The sequence below is a fragment of the Astyanax mexicanus genome, chromosome 3 (assembly GCF_023375975.1).
Source record: "Astyanax mexicanus isolate ESR-SI-001 chromosome 3, AstMex3_surface, whole genome shotgun sequence".
Lineage (NCBI taxonomy): Eukaryota > Metazoa > Chordata > Actinopteri > Characiformes > Acestrorhamphidae > Astyanax > Astyanax mexicanus.
Window position 1 is genome coordinate 3,728,549 of NC_064410.1, and position 21,635 is coordinate 3,750,183.

General features: G+C 38.0%; 1 protein-coding gene across 1 annotated transcript; it reads right to left on the reverse strand.

Moving 5' to 3' along the window:
• Positions 1-1,199: 1,199 nt before the first annotated feature.
• icam3 (intercellular adhesion molecule 3) lies at positions 1,200-16,353 on the reverse strand. The gene is made up of 8 exons (XM_022668016.2): positions 16,109-16,353; positions 12,916-13,182; positions 11,409-11,738; positions 9,928-10,152; positions 9,541-9,804; positions 5,870-6,208; positions 4,511-4,759; positions 1,200-3,539 (listed from the first exon to the last, which is right to left on the reverse strand). The coding sequence occupies exons 1-8, from the start codon at positions 16,167-16,169 to the stop codon at positions 3,319-3,321; spliced, it is 1,956 nt and encodes a 651-aa protein (XP_022523737.2). The 5' UTR covers positions 16,170-16,353; the 3' UTR covers positions 1,200-3,318.
• Between the last annotated feature and the right edge of the window lie 5,282 nt (positions 16,354-21,635).

Sequence of the window (21,635 nt, forward strand, 5' to 3'; positions counted from 1 at the left end):
GATGGGATTAGTTTCTCAGGGGGACGTCTGTGAAAAATATTTCAAACTTCTATTCTTTACTGATAAAACTCCTGCATCCAGACTGCAATTGAAAAAATACAGGAGGACCAGTGAGTTTTTGGCTTTCTCTGTCACGTGACATCACGGCATTCAGTAGCTCCTCCATTTCCACTTGCTGTTGTGTTTCCATGTGGCCTTTCGTGGAAATGTGTGCCCGAAGTAAACACGAGGAGATGAAACTAAACTCAGAGATATGCGTCCGGACGGGACTAAAATTACCCGAGGACCATGGAGTTCAGCGAAAAACAGTAGATAATTCAGCCTGTAATTTTCTCAGAGGACGTCTGAAAAAGACACGTACATGGTCGTTCCCCATAACAGAGAAAATTACCCCAGGACCCGCTGAGAAACTAATATACTAATCCAGATAGGGCTTAATATTTTGATTCTATAACTCTAATAATTGCACAGCAAAAAAACGGCATTGGCCAGCTCAAGTTGGTCAAGCTGCTTAAGACTTAAGGCTCTAGACTGGACCAGTATATGATTTTGTTTAGAGTTTAATGGTTTAGCTGGCCTACAAGCATGATCAGCCTGACTAATTTAAATAACCAGCATGACCAAGAATTACATTTACACCATTTAGCTGACACTTTAATACAAAATTACATAAGTATAAGAGTCTTGCCCAAGGAATCTAATTGGTGTAGCGCAGCATTCAGTCACCCAGACTGAGAACTGAATCGCAGTCTCCCACAATGATGTGGTAGCTCACTAGCAGGTAGTGGTGTTATCCACTGTGCCAGACCATCCATGCTGTTGTTTGCCCAGCATGATCAAAATTGAATGTACACTATGCTGGTTATCAACTGGTTAACCAGCTAGCTTACCCATGTAGTTTTTTTTTATTACATTAGTATTATGCATATTTATTATTGTAATTATTAAAAAATAAGCTATACAATATGAGCCATGATTAGAAGTCTGAGAAACTAATCCTGTCCGGATAGGGCTTAAGACTTGTAAATGTGGAACCACCCAAGATTTTGTGAGATAACATAGTTGGCCCGGATATAACTGAACAAATTTGTAAATAGTTATTTCTTAAGTAAAAAAAGTCTTGATCCATTTAGTTTTGATCCATTTAGAGACTCCAAAAAGTAAAACAGTGAAAGTCAGTAAATGAAAACTACCACTGCTGAAAACATCATATAAAAAGCTTTATATGCATAGCATTTACAAATAACAAAATATATATCTCATATATAGTGCAAGGGCGGAAGGCGTATGTGGCACAGGAAATTCCATTTACAAATTCATGTTAACACTTATTGCAACAATCTACATTCAAAGCTGAGAAAACAAAAACAGGGGGAAAAAACAGGAAATGGGTACTAAGTGAGTTAGGCTATTTTCTTAAGGATGTGGCACACTGATGTCTAATGAGAAACACTGTACAGCATTTACTGAAGCGCCATTTACTTTGGTAATTCTAAACTGAAAATTCAAAAAGTTTCTTTTTTTACATATGTACAACAATTCTGCATAACTTAAGAAAAAGAAAAGAAAATTTTATACAAAAGGTGTGAATAAATATTCCTTCAAACATCTTCATACATAATCAGTGTGCTAACTAGGACTTTTAGGGGCAGCTTCCCAGACTTTTCCCAGAGGGTTAAGCGTAGTCTTGGCCTACAAAGCATTTTGAGTTTTTTCGTGGCAAAAATGGCAAAAATATACCATTAATGTAGTAATTCACTGTATTACATTATTGCATTCACTGAATTACAGAGTATTACAGCTTCAGAGTAGGTTTTGGCATACCGTATTTTTCAGACTATAAGGCACACATACATTTCTTTAATTTTCCCAAAAATTGACACTGCACTTTATAATCTTGTGCACTTTATGTATTAATTCTATCAGTCAGGTATTAAAGAGCAATAAAGCCACATGTATAAGCCACAGCATTATAAGAGTACATTTTCAGTGTACTCTTTCTCCAGCACTAAGGCTGGGTGAAGCAGCATTAGCATTAGCTGCGAACCACAGCGCTAGCTCTTTCACCGTTCACAGGTGAGTATATCGGAATGTAGTCTTTGTAGCGTTCACTGCTAGCTGATAGCACCCTGGGTTACTGAAACACTTAAAGTTCCTCTGTCTATCGTTATCGGTTAGCTATCTGCTAACTGGGGCTGACTAGCGCTACTACCCACGGCTGGTTAGGGCTGCTAATTGTGGTTAAATGGCATTGCTAACCGTGACTGGCTAGCGCTGCTTATTGTGGTTGAATAGCACTGCTAACCGGGGCTGACTAGCACTGCTAACCGGGGCTGACTAGCACTGCTAACCGGGGCTGACTAGCACTGCTAACCATGGCTGGCTAGGGCTGCTAATTGCGGCTGACTAGCACTGCTAACCGGGGCTGACTAGCACTGCTAACCGCAACAGGCTAGCGCTGCTAATTGTGGTTGAATAGCACTGCTAACCGGGGCTGACTAGCATTGCTAACTGCAACAGGCTAGCGCTGCTAATTGTGGTTGAATAGCACTGCTAACCGGGGCTGACTAGCATTGCTAACAGCGACTGGCTAGCACTCCTAACTGCGGCTGGCTAGCGCTGCTAACCATGACTAGCACTTACCCTTGAACTTACTGTAAATAACCTAAAATGCTTTATTAAACTCACGTTTTTTCCCTTAAATATACAGTTGAAAGCTGTATTCAAAGGAAATCCCAAGATGCATCCCTTTTAACAGCTTTACAATGGAACATCGCTATTTACTGTATGATTTTAGTGTAGAAAAATACAACTGGTTACAGTCTAGGCTTAATCCCTGTCTGAGAAACTCAGTGTGGCCCATTATATTAGTAAAAAAAAGTATAAAAGGACTATAAAACATGGCAGCTCACAGTACTCAGTTCAGCAGTTTTGGGATCTAGTGGTTCATTATAAAAGATGTTGGTGAAAATAAAAACATAGAAAACTCTACAATCTTAACATTAGTGCCTTTAAATCTGCTATAGTTCATCAGTAGTTTCAGTCACATAAAGTGGGCTCACGAGTGAACATTCGAGTTAATGTGACTGCAGGTTTGGTATGAAGATGAACAAGCTGGTGGCTAAAAGCTGTAAAAAGAGCATGGCTCAGCGAATAACTCAGCGGTTTCACCTCAGCTGGAAAAGCCAAATTCCCAGTGAGGATCTGCAGAGTTCCAGGGCACTCCAGTCCTTCTAATCCGTAGGAGGACATGTCAAGAATAAGTCGCACTTAGTGGCAGGAGTCCAAACACACTAGAAAGAAAGCAGCAGGCACGTCCTATAGAGAGATGCTGTACTGTGAGAGTTTCTTCATGGGTATTGCGCTGTCTTTGCCGTTCTGTGCCACGTTTCCGTTCTGAGCGTTGGGCTTGGCGCCCTCCACCATGTAGCGGCCCATCTTGGTGTTTTTGTAGTAGATGGAGTAGATGACGATGAAGAAGACTGAAGTGATCACCACCACAAGTGCAACAAAACCTGCAATCAGGGGCAGGTAGTCCTCTGTGGCGAAAGAAACACAACACACCAAAGAAAAATCAATTGTAAAACAGGAAACAGCTGAACATTTCACCCCAAATGAGAAATAAAAGACACTCCAATCCATAACAGGTTTAGATAAATACTTTTTTTGTCCCCACCATTTTTGATATTGCAGATTTTGTTCCAACCCCTTTTTTTCAATGTAAAAGCTTTCGTCACCAACACTTTTTATATAAAGGATTTTGTTCCTATATGTCACACTTTCCAATGCCTCTACAGACTTGTCCACCTTCACAAACTCCAACTCCCAGAATGCACCTCTCACTCACGTGTCTCAGCCAGCTAATCAGCACCTGATTGTTAGATCAGCCTCACCTGTGTTCTGATTAATTACTGGTGTTTCCCTGAGTATATATACCAATCTGTTTTTTTGTAGTCTTGTTTTCTTGGATGTTTTTAATCTGGTTTTGTTCCTTATTTCTCGTTTGTTGTTTATACCATTTGGTCTGTGATTTGGCTTGTTTATGGTTTGTACTGTTGCTTGTACTCAGATCAAGTTTGTTGGTTTAGCTCTGATTATTAAAGCTACTCCTAATTTTTACTGCAAGCGTCTCACTCCTGTCTGTGGCGTCACACTATACAATTGCTTTAAATGCCTTATTTTGTCCCACCATTTTTTTTAACAGAATTGATTTTATCATCACCACTTTTTAAAATTGCTTATTTCATCCTTAACATTGTTTAATGACACATTTTGTCCCCATTATTTTAGTTCAGTGTTTTGTCATATCGCCAAGAGTAACAATATCGAGAAAATACCATGAAATATTGTGATATTATTTTAGGGCCATATCGCCCACCTCTAATCTCCATTCAAAATGCTGTGTATTCCAAAATTAGGTTCAATCCATGTCTGAGAAATGATCCCAGAAGTTTCCATACTTTCAACTGAGAAGGAAAATTAAGAAAGAGTACTGAAAATGCATCATTACCTTTTAAGATCACTTTCACCACTATGATGGTGGTATTAACAGAATTGTTTGCAGTGCAGGTGTAGAGACCAACATTCTCGTTTGTAGCTTCCTCTATAGTGTAGTTTTCTCCCATAACCATATGGGATTTGAAGGTCCAAATGATAGTGGGTGCTGGATAACCCTCGGCCTCACAGACAAGCACCTCTTGATAGCCCCGGAACACTGGCACAACTGACGGCAATTTCTCTATGTTGATAACAGGCTTGTCTATAGAAAGGAAACAGCATGGAAAAATCAAGTGTGAAAAGACAGCATTAGAAACACAAAAACTGGATGACAAATAAATGGCATATGAATCATTTCATTCTTCCTTCTCTGTTAAAAATGTCATACGTTCTACAGCACAGATGATGCTAACCCAAGGTTCCTGGAAACAAACACCACACTAACGTTAGTTGTGGTGGTGAAAAAGATGGTAAGATTAAATACTGTTTTTATGATAAATTGTGTTTTTTTTTATTGTGTAAATAGTGCACCAGCAGTTACTGATGCTGCTGCATTTAAGGGAGAAGTTGGGAAACAAATACCAAAGCATAGCAATAGCTTTCAAACTTTAGCTCCCTATTGACAAGGAATTAGGGGTATGATAGGGAGATCACTGGCTCGAATCCCAGTCATGCAGCTTGCCATCAGCTGCTGGAGCCCTGGGTGGGTACAGCAGATGGTGTTCTCTCCCCTCATCACTCCTAGGGTGATGTGGATCAGCACAAGGCTGCATCTGTGAGCTAATGTATCAGAACTGAGTTGCTGCGCTTTCCTTCAAGCACACTCTGATGCTACTCAGCAATGCTGCACCAGCAGCAGTTTGAAAAGAGCCCCTCCTGGTGTTGGGGCATTACTAGTGATAGGGGGAGTCCTAATGATTGGTTTGGGTAATTGGCCTTGTAAACTGGGGAGAAAATGAAATTACAGGTTGACAATAAAAAAATAACACATACCCCACGCATTTCTGAGAAGATACAATGGATACACAACAGGATTTCAACCACTTCCCCTTGTAACTCAACTCATGATACATGGTTGTGTTGTGTATTATGGAAATGTTATTAAGTATTGTGATATAATCCTTTTGCCACATAGCCCATCTAGTTATAACATGTTCTTACAGAAAGAGTCAATAAACTACTGATAAATAAAGACTGATGGAGAGTGAGGAAAACAATTTAGAATAGTTCAAATGGGAGAAAACAGTGACCAATCGCTTGGGTTGTCTGGGGAATTTTGGGTTAGTGCGTCATGGTCTTTGGAATGGTCTGGACTTCTTTGGTATGAATAATCAATCATGACTCATCAAGAGCAGAGAGAGCCAGAACTTACAGTGTACAGTAATATTGAGAGGTTCTGAAGTAACGCTGATCCTGTGACGTCCATCTGCCTTTGGTGTGAGTTCTGCCACGCACTTGTACTGAGCTCCATTGTCAGTCCTGTTGCTGAAGACTCGGAGTGTAGAAAACAGGTTTGTCTGATATTTGTTCCCAGTCTGCGAGAGATTGAAGCTCTGAGAGTTCAGCCGAGTCGTTCCTTTGTACCAGTGTACTGTAATGTGCTGAACAGGAGCAACATACTGAACATCACACTGGAGCTCATACTGGGTTCCCTCAATCATCGGTCCAGAGTGATTCACAGTAGTGATGGACGCGCTGCTTGTCTGAGTGGCTGAAATGGAACAGATTTTAAAAAATAAATCAGTTACCAGAAGAAACTGTGTTCAGTAACATTAGCAACACTATTACAGCACAGTGTAATGTCGTAAAGTCTCAACATGATGTTTCTTTATTTATAATTACTTATTATATTGAGCAAATGTTAGGTACAAGCAGCATAAATTAGATGAACAAACCCATTATAATTCCATAAGGTGTTCATTTAAATAGCAACGGAGTTTATGAATATATCTACGCCCACTGGCATGGTGGTCTGAACATAAGGTGTGTTCATGTAAATGTCTCATGTATTGCTATCTTGGCAACGCAAAACAAAGATAAGCCACTGACTGAAAAAAAATAAAACTATACAACAGTCAACCGTCAGACACTCATTGCTATCTTGGCAACGCAGTAGCACCACGTGCACACTCAATGTGCATACACCCCCACTCGTTACGCACACACACACACACACCAGGACACACAGCAGTGCACAAATCCAACTTTTACATCAACAATAAACAGAATACCAAATAAAAATAACATTGCTGTTCCTGCGCAGGTCCGTTATTTGTTCTTTTCAGAGGGAAAGTTTTTTGGCCAAATAATTTTCCCTACCATAAACAATGGAATTTCCACACAACTGTCTGACGCACATTTATTATTATAGAAATAAATCACACAAGAATTACTGTGCATTAGCTGTGATATTCCAACATGGTGATATATACTTTTTTATATATTTATCTTGGGATTTAAAAATATAAGTAAATCTGCTAATAACAAAATACAGTGAATAAAATCATCTGTTCAATTTAATTATCTCTTTCCTGAACTTTTAAACTCACATTTTAAAATCAATATTTTCCTGAATACAAATCAAACCATTTGTGTCCTCCAATCCTTTAGTTTCGTTATGCTTGTGTCGTTTTTACGTCTGTTTTCAAACATGCAGAATTTGGGTTGATTCCTGTTATTGATCTGGAATTATTAAGTGAAGCAGAGAGAAAACAGGCAGCTTCTCCAAGTGTCCTGTAGGAGATTTCAAAGCCCTCAAAATGTAAATAAGTTATTTTACTGCAGACAATAAGGGTTTTGTATTACCTACACCAATAGCCTGTATACAAGACAAGGCATTTATCAATTGACACCACTAATTACAATATATTGCTCAGTCCTATTACTAGGTGTGTCCATAGGAAGTGGGCTCAAGCCAGAGGAAACAGACAGACAGACTCTAACAAGTCTTTTAGTCAAAACTTTGGTATCCATTATCTCTCCAAAATCTTTACAGGTTGCAAAGGTCCTGGACCATTCTGTAAGCAGAGAAACCCCTGTCTGTGTTCAATGATTAAATTACTCAGGCAGAGAAAGGAAACCCCCCTCCTGATGGAAATGGGCTCCAGAGTTTCCTTTTATATTCTTTACTGGAATGTCAGCTTAAACTAAGCACTGCGGACAGTGGGCAGAGTGACCAGGGCGTGTTATGGTTCTGAATTTAACACCAGCAGCTCTTAAAAACCTTTTAAAACTACATATATTCTGTTATTGCAGGCTGTGTGAACATGCTGTATTGTTAACAGTAGTGTTTTATAGATCTTCTGTTGCTGTAACCGGATGGAATTCGTTATAATCGTTCTTGAAAAGTTAAAACTGTTAAACTGTAACTTTGTATCCAGTGAAAAAAGAGCTACAAGCAGAGAGATATACTTCACAGACTTTAGAGACTCAGAGAGAGGAGGATAAGAAGGAGGAAAAGAGAAATAAAGACAGACAGGATTAAAACAGCCCACCGTTCAGCACACAGCGCACAGTCAGCAGGTCCACTATCAGGAGGGTGTAAAGAGTCCTGCAGTAGCTCCTCACTGCCATGTTTCTGCCTCTAATTTTAGCCTAAGGGTTTTATTTCTCGCTCGTGCTTGAGCTCGCGAGGTCTGGATACCGCGCGGTTGTGTTCACCGGATACAGGCCGCCTAACACTCCACTTCCAGTCGAGCCCAGCAGCCAGAGCTTTCCGCTTTATCCAGCCAATAAACCCTCCTGTTCTCAGACTCACACAGACCCCAGTTCAGCTCTGGAGTGAAGGAAACAACCCCACCTCAGCCCACCCCCACCCACTGCAGCAGCACAGCCCAGCACAGCCCAGTAAAGCCCTGCTCAAACCTCCCACTTCCACAGTGTTTAGCCCACACTGCCACTACAGCCATGTTCACTGCATTTCAATGATGAATCAACGTTGAATCAATATTGATGTTATTCTTGAATAAACGTTGGATTTGGTTCAACCTTTAATAAACCATAGCTCACTAAAATAAAAATAAAAACCCTATGGTTAACATGAGTGTTAACACTAAAGTTCACTAACATCACTGTAGTAAAGCTACAGAGTATAAAGAATGATACCAACAGTTGATTTATTTTTTCATACATTTTTCCAGTTTTAATATTTTCATCTCTGCACCTCACAATTAGATTTTCAGGGAAAATGAAAAAAAATATATATATATGAATCTTTTCTTTATTTTAAAATTTTTCCATTTTGCAAGGATTATACCATCAGATTTGTGTTGCAAAATACAAGAATTGACTAATCTGAAAATCGAGAGAAGATACACCTTTTCATTTTTCTTGAAATTCTGTTTGCCAAAGGCTGAAATGAAAAACTATATAATGAAAAAAATGGATGAAAATTTTCTATTTTCGAATTTAAACTACTAAACACTACACTGACCTAATGGTATAATGCTTGCAAAATGCAATGTTCTTAGAACATTAAATCTTGTAGGTTTTCTAGAAGTTCAGGAAATAAAGAAAATATCAATTTTCTAATTGTTCCTGAAAATCTAGTTCAGGTGCAAAGATGAAAAAACTAAAATTGGACAAATGAATGAAAACTTATTTTTGTGTTCTGCACTACACAAAAAAAATTTTGCATTTAGCCTCAAACAGTCAGAAATATAAATTAATAAACCTTACACTGACCACCCACCACTACCAATCTAATTCAGCATCTGATCTCAAAAACACAACAGTAAAACCAAAAGAAAAATGAACATTCCCCCAGGTATGCTGAAGAATTGGTGCCAAATTGAAAAGCATTTACTGCAAATGGAAAAAAACAAAATCTTTTATCCCTCCATCCAACCGTTTTTTTTTTAATTGTATGGTAGTGAAATGTATAATGCTAATTCAAAGGCAGAAGGTTGAGGACATAATGTTAATTCAATGTTAAAATTTAAACCTTTGCACAACCATTTAACATTAAATGTTGTTTCAACGTTGTTTCAAGTTCATAGTGTATAAGCAAAAATTAATTCACACATTATCATTAACATTTCTTACCTCCCATCTCAACTCGGACAGATTGTGACGTTTCTCCAAGAAAATTGTAGGCAGTGCAGGTGTAATTTCCAGTGTTGTTTCTCGTGATGTAATCTAGGTGTAGCAGAGATACTCCATCTACGTTCACAACCCTCACGTTGGCTGCTGGCGGGTATGTCCAATTGTATTGTGGGCGAGGCTTGGAGACGGAAGAGCACTTTAGCACCCCGTCATAATTCTGATTTATAGTAGTTTTCTCCAACTCCTTAATTTCAAACGGTGCATCTGTGAAAAGTGCAGTGATATAGCAGTTAGCATTCTCTTCTACATTACTACTTATTCATTACTATTTTGTTAATGAATTGGGAAACCACTGATGAAAATATGTTAATATATATATGTACTTACACAACACCTGAATTTCCACTGGGTGGATGGCATGGGTGTAACTGCTTGCATTTAAAATATACTGTCCAGCATCATTAATGTCCATTATTTTAGGAAACAACACTGTTACACCTTCCTTGTACCAAGTAATTTTAGGTGTTGGATGACCCTGTACAGTGCAGTTGGGCGTAAACTCTTCATTATGTATTGCTGTAACATTGCCTGAGCACGAAATTTCTGGTCCATCTGCAACATGAAACAGAAAGGGCATTAAGTGTACACATGTTTTTTTTGTATTTGTATTTTGTACAGTTATGAGCAAATGTCAGATGTCAAAACATCCGTCATTTATAGACCACTGAAGTCGTGTCGTCATTTTGTAGTCAGCGCCATAGGTTTAGACCTATAAGAAATTTGAATGGGTTTTTCAAAAACTGGCTTCTGTCACATTCTGTGGTAAATAAATGTGTTCAGAACTCTGTATGTTTTATTCTGTGTACATTTACCTCCTAAATATCACTTCGAGATTGTTTAAGGGTAGTAATTAGAAAAATGCTAACTTTAAGCTAATGCTTAACTGACGTCACAGCACAGCGGCAGGGAATGGCAACGGACTCGATTCTGCGCTACACCAGCGAACTCCCATCAGATCGCGTTTTGGATTATTCTTCTTCCTCACAGAGGATCGTTAAAATATTTAAACTGGTCGTGTTGAGCAGTGTAGCCTGTGTTAGAGAGTCATTAATTTATACTAATTACAACAAACCTGACCCAAATAATCAGTTAACAACTAACTAATTAACTAACTAACTATCTGCCTTCACTGAGACGAGCTTGTGTGATACAGCAGGAAAACTAGCCGAAAGACATACTCCAGAACCAAAGAGCTAACTAACTGAAGTCTGAGTCTTAATGTAAAAAGCCTTAAGACTTAATTGGTGTTTTTTTTTCACAAAAACATATTATAAGGACACTTCTTGATGTGGCTTAATGTACTAAAACAACGAACAAGAAACACCAAACATCTTAACATGCTGTGTGTAATATGCTGTAAACATACAGCCGGAGTTCACGGGTGTCACGTCGAAAAGAGTCCCCTGACGATTTCTGTGGCTACGCTGGGACGTCAGGTCACTGCGCTGTAGCATTAGCTTAAAGCTAGCATTTTTCTAATTACGACTCTTAAACGATCTCGTAATTCAGAGGATCCAGTGATATTTAGGAGTAAAATGTACACAGAATAAAACATACAGGTTTCAGAACATATTTATTTACCACAGAATGTGATAAAGGCCAGATTTTGAACAGCCCATTGATTTTCCGCTTAGACAAGGAAGCCATTCGAGGACTTCAGAATGACGCACTACTTCAGTGGTCTGTTGTTGTTTCCAGTCACAACAGTTTTTAAATATAAATGGTTAATTCCTGAGAATATAAAAGAAGATTATGTAGTTCCTCAAGGAAGGAGGGGGAAGTAGAAGTTACACGCATGTGTAACTTACAGTGTACAGTAGTGGTGAGGGGATCTGACATCACTGCAGGAGGAGGTTGAGGTCCATCTGGTCCCAGATCCAGTTCTGCCTCACACCTGTACTGAACTCCATTATCATTTCTGTTGGGGGAGATCTGGAGTGTAGTTAACAGATTCTCTGGAGTTTTGCTGGATTCACTAAAGGTTGTATTTCCCACTAGAGTGTCTCCTTTAAACCACTTCACAATGACATTCCCAACAGGAGCGACGTTCTGAATATCACACTGGAGATCATAATGTCGGCCCTCAATCATCGGTCCAGTGTGACCCACAATGCTGACCCACACGCCGTCAGGAATCTCTGTCAAACGAAAAATATGAATTAAGTTAATTTTATACCCACACTCAGTTACAGAAAATATCAAGCATTTTAGAACTGTAGCTGAATATTAAAAATGAAAAACTAAAATTAAACTGAGAATTAGGTCAAGAGCCCAAAATCTCAATATCCAACGAATATGCCTTTGTACAATGTTTTCTGGACGTTACTCTGGACGTTCCTAACATGTTTTTGAATGTTAATTTAAAATTATAATGTATATAATTAATACAATTTAATTTAACATGTAATAAATATAATACAACAAAATATGGCTGTAAGTGTGGCTGCAGATTTTCATTTCAGCCGAGCAGAAGCAGCCCCTTTAACAAGTGGAATCAGTTGTTTAAAATAAAAGCCTGCGGCCACTCCAGCCCAAAGTGGACAGGTTTGACACCCCTGGAATATGGGCTTTTTTAGATTTGGTTGCCATATTATCAATCAATTAAAAAGTTAAAAACTTGTGGTTCTGCAGGAATGACCATATTTGAAAATGTTCTGCTGAAATTTCAAACACAGTGCTTTCATTGGGACGTGCAGCGCGGCTGCGAGCAGTGAACGCTGCACATACTGGGTGTGTAAACATAGAGCATGGAGGAGCAGCAGGGACAGCGTTTGTTCAAAGCAGTATATAATCTGGCTCATATAAATCAGATTAAACTGTGCCTTATCAGCAGTTTAGCTCAAATAAAAAGAAGTATATTTGATAACTGGGTTGGATCAAGACTAGATCACGTTCTTACCACAAGCAAACTGCTATGGGGTGGGGCAGATTATGGCGGAAGTTGGGGTCAAACTTGGTGTTGTAATTAACTTAATAAATTACTCATTACTGATTCCAAAGTAATCACATGCATTAATTCTTTAACGTTAACAGCCCTAAATTTAACCTTTTTTTTTTTTCCTGAAATATTATGCATTACTGTGATATCATTGTGATCATGTATCAGCAGCTGTTGTGTTTCTCTAACTGGGAGTATTTTGTAAGAAATTTAAAAAACATTGTTGTGATGCAAACTAGTATTGCATCAGCCACTATCGGAATGTTCCTAAAATGTTATTTCTGTAATGTTATAGGTTGACTTTTTTGCTAAATATTCGTATAATAGCTGGGATATTGTGATAATTAAAAAGTGACAGGTGAAAACAGAATACTCACTGTATACAGTCAGGCTGAGTAGGAGTTTTTCTGGACCGTCTGTATTAACGCTGATGTAGCAAAGTGGTTTCATGTTCCATTCTGTCAGATTCCCCACTATCCAGGTGACCATCTTAGGTCCTGTTTTTTCGCTCGTTCCTATTGGTGCCTCCCAATCCATAATCAAGTAGTCTGCAACATCTGTGCTGCATGTTGCAGAGATAGAACTTCCATAGCTTGCCACAATTCTCGGTGGGTCAAGCCGCAAATTAGAGCTGGCATTTGTACCTGTAGAAAATAACAATATGCTAGAGATGAGTTTCTTAACCCACAGCATTCACTCTTTAGTGTTCCTCAGTTGAAGTATTACAATAATATAATATTACAAAACACAGCATTAGCAAAAAACTACAAATACACATAAACATACATAAAAAACTGACCTCTTTTACCAACATCTTCATAACCACTTGTTTTAAAAAAAATCTTTACAGAAAGTTTGGGAGAAAAGAACTGACTTTTAAATCAGTGAATCAATGAATCATGCAATAAAATCGCCTAAATTGGAGAATAATAATCATTTGAGAAAACATAATAATAGCCATTTACATCAGAAAATCTCTTAAAATCAAAATATTAAACACAGTGTTAAAGAAATGACTTATTCTCTGAACCGAATCACACTGTGTTTGAGTCTGGGAGATAAAAACTGATCCATAATTCAGTCAATGAATCGTGCAATAATTTTTATTGTTTAACAGAATAATAACCATTCACTAGGGGTGGGCAATTTTATATCGTATACAATATATCGTGACACAGAAATATCGTGATATTAAAAATCCATATCGTGATAATAGGGCTGTTCTGTCTTAAAAGTAGTCTATTATTTACTGTGAAGCTTTAAGTGTATTTATTATATAATTGTTTTAGTTTGCAGTTTATATGCATGCACTAAATATTCTGCAATATTATTTGCTGCATTATATTATTTTATGCTATATTATTTATTTTGCCACATTATGATTATTCTGTTATACTATACTGTTATATTCCTGAAATTAATTACATATTTTTCTGTTTTCCTATATAGTATATCCAAGTATATCGTTATCGCAAAAATACCCTGAAATATCGTGATATTATTTTAGAGCCATATCGCCCACCCCTACCTTTCACATCAGAAAATCTCTTAAAATCCTAATTTTAAACACAACACCAACAAAATGACTCACTCTCTGAACCGAATCTCGTTGTGTTGGAGATAAGAACTGATTTCTAGATCAGTGAATCAATGAATCATGGAATAAAAGATTCACTTTTGTAAAACTGAATCTCCCCATGTACTTAAACTGAATTTGAACTGGGAGTCTAATAGAAAGTAGACTTTAAATCACATTTAGCCTATTTTTAATTAATTATTTGACACTTTAATTAAAATATTACACTTTATGGAGCTGCATAATAATCATTAACAACTGTCCCAGCTGGCACACAACCTTCACGACATTCAACGTTGAAATGTGGTTGAAATATGACTAAAGTAATGTATGTTTTAACTTTGTATGTTTTAATGTTGAATCAACATAATGTCCTCAACCTTCTGACTTTTGAATCAGCATTTTACACATTTCATCAACATATCATTTCTAAAAAACGGTTGGATGGAGGAATGGAACAGTGTTTTACTTCTATTTGCAGTAACTGCTTTTTAATTTAACACCAGGTTCATGTTCTACTATTTTTACTGTTTTAGTGTTTTTAAGATCAGATGTTCAGTAATCAGATTGGTAGTGATGGGTAACTTTCTTTATACTCAGATTTACTACAGTGATGGAAGTTTATTGTTAACACTTTGTTAACCAATATTTTCTAGTTTTTGTGAGTTATGATTTATTTAGGGGTGTCCAAACGTTTTTTGTTGGGGGCCAGAAGGAGAAATATATTTGAAGTCACGGGCCACAGACTCTGTAATAAAACAAATAATGAAATATACCAATTTAAATAATACTTTTTTCCTGATTATTTCATTTACACATCATTTTACTTGACTTACTATCTATAGCTTTGACAGTGTTGTATAAACTAAGATTTTTCAAATTGATGTTTAATTTCATGATGTCTCTTAATATAAAACTCCTTAATTACAGCAACTTTTTCACTCTTTGACCCGTTTTTCTGCGCTAGAAATGCGCACTCTCTCCGCTTTTAGACTCTTTGGCCCGTTTTTCTGCGCTAGAAATGCGCACTCTCTCCGCTTTTAGACTCTTTGGCCCGTTTTTCTGCGCTAGAAATGCGCACTCTCTCCACTTTTAGACTCTTTGGCCCGTTTTTCTGCGCTAGAAATGCGCACTCTCTCCACTTTTAGACTCTTTGGCCCGTTTTTCTGAGCTAGAAATGCGCACTCTCTCCGCTTTTAGACTCTTTTGCCCTGTTTTTCTGCACCCTCTCCGACTCTTTGGCCCGTTTCTGACACCTAGCGTTCAAACTTTGAATCTCACATTATAAAAACCTACCTAACAGCGGGTCAACTTTCATTCTATTTCTAAAATACCTTATTCAACGTTGAAATGCCAGCTGGGGTAACTCTAAAAATACTATTATAAAATACTAAAGAAACTACTCTAAACCGAGTCTTTAACAAAATTAACAATTCGAAATAATATAAAGTTCTGTACAACTGAAAAAAAGCACTCATCTGCATTAAAACTCATTAGAGATGCACTAAACACAATAAAAGCAAAGCAACAGCGTCATCTGTTGGTAGTCTAAACTAAGGAATTTCAGCTTCGTCACCACTTGTTACTGGTATTTGGGTGATCATGAAAACCCAGAGTTCATCAAAAAAAAAAAAAAAAAAAAAAATCCAGAAGATGCTTTACTGTAATATCTGGTGAAATGAGCCTATAGCATACAGCCCACTAGATAACACAACAATTCATCCAGTTTCACAGAGCACTATCTCAGAGCAAAGGGTAATTCTGGGTAGTTTCCCACCTACCCACCCACAACAACACCGCAATTAATAATTATTAATAACTATATCAACAAGCTACTCTGACTCTATAAGGATTCATCAATGATTAACATGAAAATAATGGAAATATACTTTAAGTTAAAGCATGACTTAAATGAAGAGCTCAGCTTCTGTTGCCTCTCTGACGCAAACTGAAATAAAGACCCAATGGAATATAATGATAAAAAAAAAACTTACCTGTGACTAAATACAAGCACAGCAAACCGAGGCTAATCCCAAATAAAGTCCTTTGGCACATTTGATCCAGTAAACTGTGGGTGATTATTTAGGGTAAATGCTGAGGCTGAGCAGAGCCTATAGTTATAAATGAGAGCTGAATGCTGGGAGCTGAGTCTCTGAGTCCTGCCTGTTCACTACTGAACTACCTACCAGGCAGCAGCAGGAGGAAGAGAGAGAGAGAGAGAATGAGAGAGAGAGAGACTGAGAGCGTGACTAAAGAAAGTGAGAGTGTGAAGTTGTGTTTGGATCAGATGCTCCTCCCTCCCATTACACAGCAGGGGCTTTCTGTGGTGGTGTTGGATTACTGGAACAGGGGCCATTTCTGGGCAAATGGGGCAAGAAAGCTACTCTCCCCTCTTACAGCTGTATAGGATCTATCCCAAATGTGCACTAATTATAACTAATAATAGCTATTTTATCTATTTTTTGAGCATAGGTGGGATGGAAACAAGTCACTAAGTTGCAAGTAACAATCCTAAAACAAATCCAGCTCAAGACCAGCTGGTCATTCAGAAAAAAACACACCTTATGTTGGTCAAGAGCTAGTTAACAAGCTAGCCTACCAGCGTAGAATGGGTGTGTTTTTCTGGATGACCAGCTGGTCTTAAGATGGAAGTTTTAGTAGAGAAGTAAATCCCAAATCCTAAATCAAGTCCCAAGTCTTAACATTCAAGTCCTGATTCAAATTCAAAGTCAAAATAGGACATCAAGACCCAAGTTAATAATTGTTAACCTGTGACTTAAGGCTTGATACTCAAGTCTCAAGTCTTTTCACTGAAGTCCCGAGTCAATTCTTGTCTCAAGTCCCAAGTCAATACAGGCAAATCTCAAATCAAGTCCCAATTCTTGACACTTAAGTCCCAAGTAAAGTCTTGATACAAGTCCCAAATCAATATAGACAAATCTCAAATCAAGTCCCAAGTCTTGACATTTAAGTCCTGATTCAAGTCCAAAGTCAATAAAGGACATCAAGACCCAAGTTAATAATTGTTAACCTGTGACTTTAAGCTTGATACTCAAGCCCCAAGTCTTGACACTTAAGTCCTAAGTCAATTCTTGTCTCAGATTCCAAGTCAATACTGGTAAATCTCAAATCAAATCCCAATTCTTGACACTAAAGTCCCAAGTAAAGTCTTGAGACAAGTCCCAAATCAATATAGACAAATCTCAAGTCAAGTCCCAAGTCTTGACACTCAATTCCCAATCCAAATTTCAAGTCCTGACACTTAAGTTCCGAGTCAAGTCTCAAGTTTTGACACTCGAGTCGCAAATCAAGGGTCAAATCTTGGCATTCAAGTCCGGAATCAAGTCCCATGTTAATATGGGTAAATCTCAAGTCAAATCCCAATTCTTGACACTTAAGTCCCAAGTAAAGCCTTGAGTCCTAATTCAATATGGATAAATCTCAAGTCAAGTCCCATTTCTTGACACTCAAGTCTGGAATCAAGTCCAAATTCAATATAAACAAGCCTCAAGTCAAGCCCCAATTCTTGACACTCAAGTCCCAATCCAAATTCCCAAAAAATCCTAAAATTCCTAGTCTTGTCAACAATTGTAGCTGATTAGTAATATATAAAACGGACATTACTTTTTGTATTTATTAAAACAAAAATAAACTATATATGAGATTAGATCAATTTTCTGGTCTGTTTTTTTTTTACATTAAATTAAAACCAAAACAACACCACAAATGTTGATTATATGATCTGCAACTTAAAATGTGTATGAAATATGTGAAATACAAGAATTACAGTATTTGAAGAAATGTTTAACTTAAAGTAGTGTGGCTCACAAAGCTCTGTACAACAGCATGTCTTCCTCACAAATGATCTTCTGTGTGGGTGATGGATTAAGAGAAGAAGGTCAGAAGAACAGTAGTAGAACTGTAGTAATCAGATAATAGTGTCCATTAAATGTTGTCAGCTGACTTCATCTTAACATCTTTAATACAAACAAGCCATCTGTTATGGTGCTCTCACTCCAGTGCTTCAGTAAGAGCTCTTCAAAAAGGGACAGTATATTAATATTAATGTAATAATAATATTAATACCTGCCAAACTCACACTATTAAGATTGTTTAGAGTTTTAGGATGTAGCACCTTTTTCTATAGGAGTATGTGTAAATACTGTATTTAAGTGTAGATAGAAAAATAGTTATAGATCAAAAAGTCCTGTATTATTTAATTTTTAATGTGTTTATATTCATTCATTACCTGCAATACATTTTAAAAAAATGTTTGAGATGGTGAAGCCCTTGACAAAATCTTACTATTCCTTCCCACAATGCTTAATAGCACTGTAAGCAGGCTCCCTAAGCAACTACTTAGAGCACTAAATGGTCCTATCAGGACTGTTTTTCAAAGCCTAATACTTTCTTCATCTGCCAAGCTATTGTACGGGTTTTGCCAGTGCCACTCCTACGCCCGGAAGGTCAGCGAGGAGCTGTGTGTGAACTCCTCCACACAGCATCTATTTACAGACACTCCACTAACAGTCCGACTCACTCCCTGTTTTTTTTTTTTTTTTTTTATGTGAATCACCAGGTTTTATCAGCACCACGTGAACACACACACTTGTATTGCTGTCTTTGTGTGCTATTTCTATTGTCTTCTGTATAATGTTAATTATAAGCCAATATGTTACGCCTATTTCAACTCTACACTAATTTATTTTAGAAATCAGAACCATAAATATTTGGACGGTGACATACTTTGACTAATTTTGCCTATGTACACATCTGTCATGGCCACCCAAATGCAAATACAAATATACTGTACTTTATTAAATGAGGTATTGGGCAGGAGAAGAGTCAAAAAAGGCAAAGTTGAAACTGGCAAACAACAGTAAGAGAGGAAAAACATGCCATAGTGCAAGGCCATATCAGAGAGCGATCAAAAAAATCAAGGTCGGTAAATACAAAAACAGTTTTCATGCATCTTGGCATCATGTTCTCCTCCACCAGTCTTACACACTGCTTTTGGATAACTTTATGCTTTACACTCCTGGTGCAAAAATTCAGCAAGCAGTTCAGCTTGGTTTGATGGCTTTGATCATACATCTTCCTCTTGATTATATTCCAGAGGTTTTTAATTTGGTAAAATCAGAGCTGTATATGCAATTGTCTGTGGTCACGCCTTCAAATAAACGCACCCATGCCACACAGCTTTTAGATATGTAGTTTCAACTTAATACTTAATTTGTGGGGTGTTGCTGAATGCAATCAAGTCCTCACAGCAGTGCTCCTGTAAAACATTATAAAGCTTTTCCAACAAAAGCAGAATTAACTATTTTAAATGCCCTTTATTTTTAAATATTGTATTATAAAGCTAAAAGTGCCCTGAATTATAAAACAATACCCTTGGTTTTCTCCAAAAACTACCACATGTGATCAAGTCATTTAGACACACTTGTTAGATTAGTGTGTGTTAGTGGAATTTACCAGCACTTCCCCCAGACAGTTGTTCAGCAGTGAAAGAGGAGAGGCAGAGCGGTGGCGGTTTGAGGGGGAGGAGGGCAGAGCTCCCGCCTCTCTGTCTTCTGATTAAAGAGACAGACTTTTACATTCCAGTCATGCTTTACTCTCTCTCTCCACTTATTCATCCACCTCTCTCTCACTCCTCTATCTCTCTCCATTTACACACCCTCCACTTATTCATCCACCACTCTATTACTCCTCTCTCTCTCTCTCTTTCACTCTCTCTCTCTCCACTTATTCATCCACCTCTCTCTCACTCCTCTATCTCTCTCCATTTACACACCCTCCACTTATTCATCCACCACTCTCTATTACTCCTCTATCTCTCTCTCTCTCTCTCTCTTTCACTCTCTCTCTCTCTCTCTCTCTCCACTTATTCATCCACCTCTCTCTCAGTCCTCTATCACTCTCTCCATTTACACACCCTCCACTTATTCATCCACCACTCTATTACTCCCCTCTCTCTCTCTCTCTCTCTCTCTCTTTCACTCTCTCTCTCCACTTATTCATCCACCTCTCTCTCACTCCTCTCTCACTCCTCTCTCTCTCCATTTACACACTCTCCACCTATTTATCCACCACTCTCTATTACTCCTCTATCTCTCCCTCCCTCTCTTTCTCTCTCCACGTATTCATCCACCACTCTCTCACTCCTCTCTCTCTCTCTCTTTCTCTCTCTCCATTTACACACTCTCCACCTATTTATCCACCACTCTCTATTACTCCTCTATCTCTCTCTCCCTCTCTTTCTCTCTCCACGTTTTTATCCACCTCTCTCTCACTCCTCTCTCTCTCTCTCTCTCTCCACTTATTCATCCACCTCTCTCTCACTCCTCTCACTTTCTCTTCATTTACACACCCTCCACCTATTTATCCACCACACTCTATTACTCCTCTCTCTCTCTCTCTCTCCCTCTCTTTCTCTCTCCACTTATTCATCCACCACTCTCTCTGTCTGTCTGTCTCTCTCTCTCTCTCTCTCTTTATTTTCACTCTGTCCACCTATTCATCTACCACTATATCACTCCTTTATCTCTCTGTCTCTCTCTCTCTCTCCCTTCATTTACACTCTCTCCACCTATTCATCCACCACCAGTGATGTCAGTAACGCGTTACTCTAATCTGACCCTTTTTTTCAGTAACGAGTAAACTAACGCGTTACTATTTCCAATCCAGTAATCAGATTAAAGTTACTTATTTAAGTCACTGTGCGTTACTCTCTCTCTCTCTATCTCTCAGTTCAGTTCAGAGGTGCTTTATTAGCATGAATGTAATTACATACACTATTGCCAAAGCAATTAATAATACAAGTAAACAGACGTTATAAAAAAATAAAATAAATAAATAAATAATAAAAAAAAAGAAATACTAATAATAACAAAAATAAAATACATAAATAAATCTACAGATTAGAGAGAAAGAAAGAAAGAAAAAAAAACAGTAATATTAAAAAGGTTGAGTTATTAATAAAGAAAATAAGTAAAAGTAGTAATAAAGCATGTTAAAGTTAGATTAATAGAAGTAAAAGAGGTAACATTAATATATTAATATCAATATAACATATTACAGATATAAGTACAGATATTAGTGATTGGTGGACGGTCTCACTGGTTGTCTCTCAGGTTGTGACAGGCTGTAATGTATTGGGCAGCGAGTGTGATCAGCTCTCTGCTCTCTCCCAGTATGTAGGGCAGTTTGTGTGTATTAGTGCAGTGTAGGAACTCTCTCTCTCTCCACCTCATCTCCACACACACACACACACACACACACACACACACACACACACACACACACACACCGCTCCCTTACCCATTCCCCCTCCGCTCTTCCCCAATCACACGCGTCTCTCTCTCTCGCGCTCGGCGTGTCTTTAGTTTCCGCCCGTTTTCGTTTTTCGCCAGTTCTCTTTATTAAAGCGTTTTTTTTGCGGCCGAGTCCCAATTCACTAGCCAGGGCAGCGGTCTGCCACAAATTTGATTGGCAGAGGAGAGCATTTAAAGATTTTACACC